Source organism: Octopus bimaculoides, chromosome 26 (genome assembly GCF_001194135.2).
Source record: "Octopus bimaculoides isolate UCB-OBI-ISO-001 chromosome 26, ASM119413v2, whole genome shotgun sequence".
NCBI lineage: Eukaryota > Metazoa > Mollusca > Cephalopoda > Octopoda > Octopodidae > Octopus > Octopus bimaculoides.
Genome location: NC_069006.1, coordinates 9,307,928 through 9,309,526, shown reverse-complemented (window position 1 = coordinate 9,309,526; position 1,599 = coordinate 9,307,928). Strand labels below are relative to the sequence as shown.

General features: G+C 37.0%; 1 protein-coding gene across 1 annotated transcript in view; it reads right to left on the bottom strand.

Annotated features, from left to right (window-relative positions):
• Positions 1-1,599, bottom strand: part of LOC106867632 (rootletin) — a 301,162-nt gene that overhangs the window by 67,376 nt on the left and 232,187 nt on the right. Inside the window, exon 10 of the mRNA XM_052976898.1 lies at positions 427-678. Coding sequence (XP_052832858.1) covers positions 427-678 — 252 coding nt within the window. The remainder of the gene's footprint in view (positions 1-426; positions 679-1,599) is intronic.

The following is a 1,599-nucleotide window of genomic DNA, read 5'->3' as shown; positions in this document are numbered from 1 at the left end:
CATATATATATATATATATATATATATATATATATAGATATAACTCTTCGAAATGCCTGTGTTAGAATGGTGGCAGCTGATGAAGGAAAATGTTCTCTATGTGGCCTGTGTGTTTTCTGTACTCTGGTTATTATTATTTTTTTGTCTATGTTTTGTTTACAACGTCCTGTACCCAGATATTCACCTATATATACAGGTAGATGTAGGTATGCACATACTTGTACGTATATATGCATATACTCATTTATTATTTGTTTTATATAGACATACATACATATCTGATATTGGATATTGTAATACAATCACATAATTATAATAAGTAATTAAATAAAAAAAATATATCCCAAAACCCAGAATATAGAAGAAAATAATTGTCACCCATCCCACCCTAAAAATAAGGGCCAAGAGATTAGGAATTTCACTGACCATCTTTCGTTTTCTTTAATCTGCCTTTCTTTATCCTGTACAATATCATCTTTCTCATCTTCAAGATTATCTCGCTGGCGCTGGATTTCAGCATTTGCTGCCTGAAGCTTATCATTCTCCACACGGAATGCTTCGATTTGTTCGTTTAATGATTCACGAATCTTTTCTAACTGAGAGCGTTCGTTACCCGTTAAATTAAGGACATTTTTGATTCGATCTCTGTCACGGTTGGAATCGACATAATCTCGACGCCTAAAGGAAAAGAAATAAACAAAACAAATAATTAATATTATGATTTTGGGGTGCCAGTGGTGCACACAAGGTGAGTGTCTTAATTTGATTGAATCAAACCTAAAATATTATTCACAACTGTGACCACTTTGTGTTCTATTCAGTCAGATATAATGTATCTAGGAGTATGTTATTCAATGTGACTCTCCATTTGTAAAACAACAGGGTGTGATTTTAAGGGAAATTTGGTGACTATGTAGAACTGTGGTTCTGAACCATTTTTTTCTTATGGGCCTCTTTCATTACTGGTTTGCTCTGGTGGACCCTTTCATTTCTATTTTGCTCTGGTGGACCCCTTTCATTTCTATTTTGCTCTGGTGGACCCCTTTTGTTTCTATTTTGCTCTGGTGGACCCCTTTCGTTTCTATTTTGCTCTGGTGGACCCCTTTCATTTCTATTTTGCTCTGGTGGACCCCTTTCATTTCTATTTTGCTCTGGTGGACCCCTTTCATTACTGGTTTGATCTGGTGGACCCTTTCATTTCTATTTTGCTCTGGTGGACCCCTTTCATTTCTATTTTGCTCTGGTGGACCCCTTTTGTTTCTATTTTGCTCTGGTGGACCCCTTTCATTTCTATTTTGCTCTGGTTGACCCTTTTCATTACTATTTTGCTCTGGTGGACCCCTTTCATTACTATTTTGCTCTGGTGGACCCCTTTCATTTCTATTTAGCTCTGGTGAACCCTTTCATTTCTATTTTGCTCTGGTGGACCCCTTTCGTTTCTACTTTGCTCTGGTGGACCCCTTTCGTTTCTATTTTGCTCTGGTGGACCCCTTTCGTTTCTATTTTGCTCTGGTGGACCCCTTTCATTTCTATTTTGCTCTGGTGAACCCCTTTCATTACTATTTTGCTCTGGTGGACCCCTTTCATTTCTATTTTGCT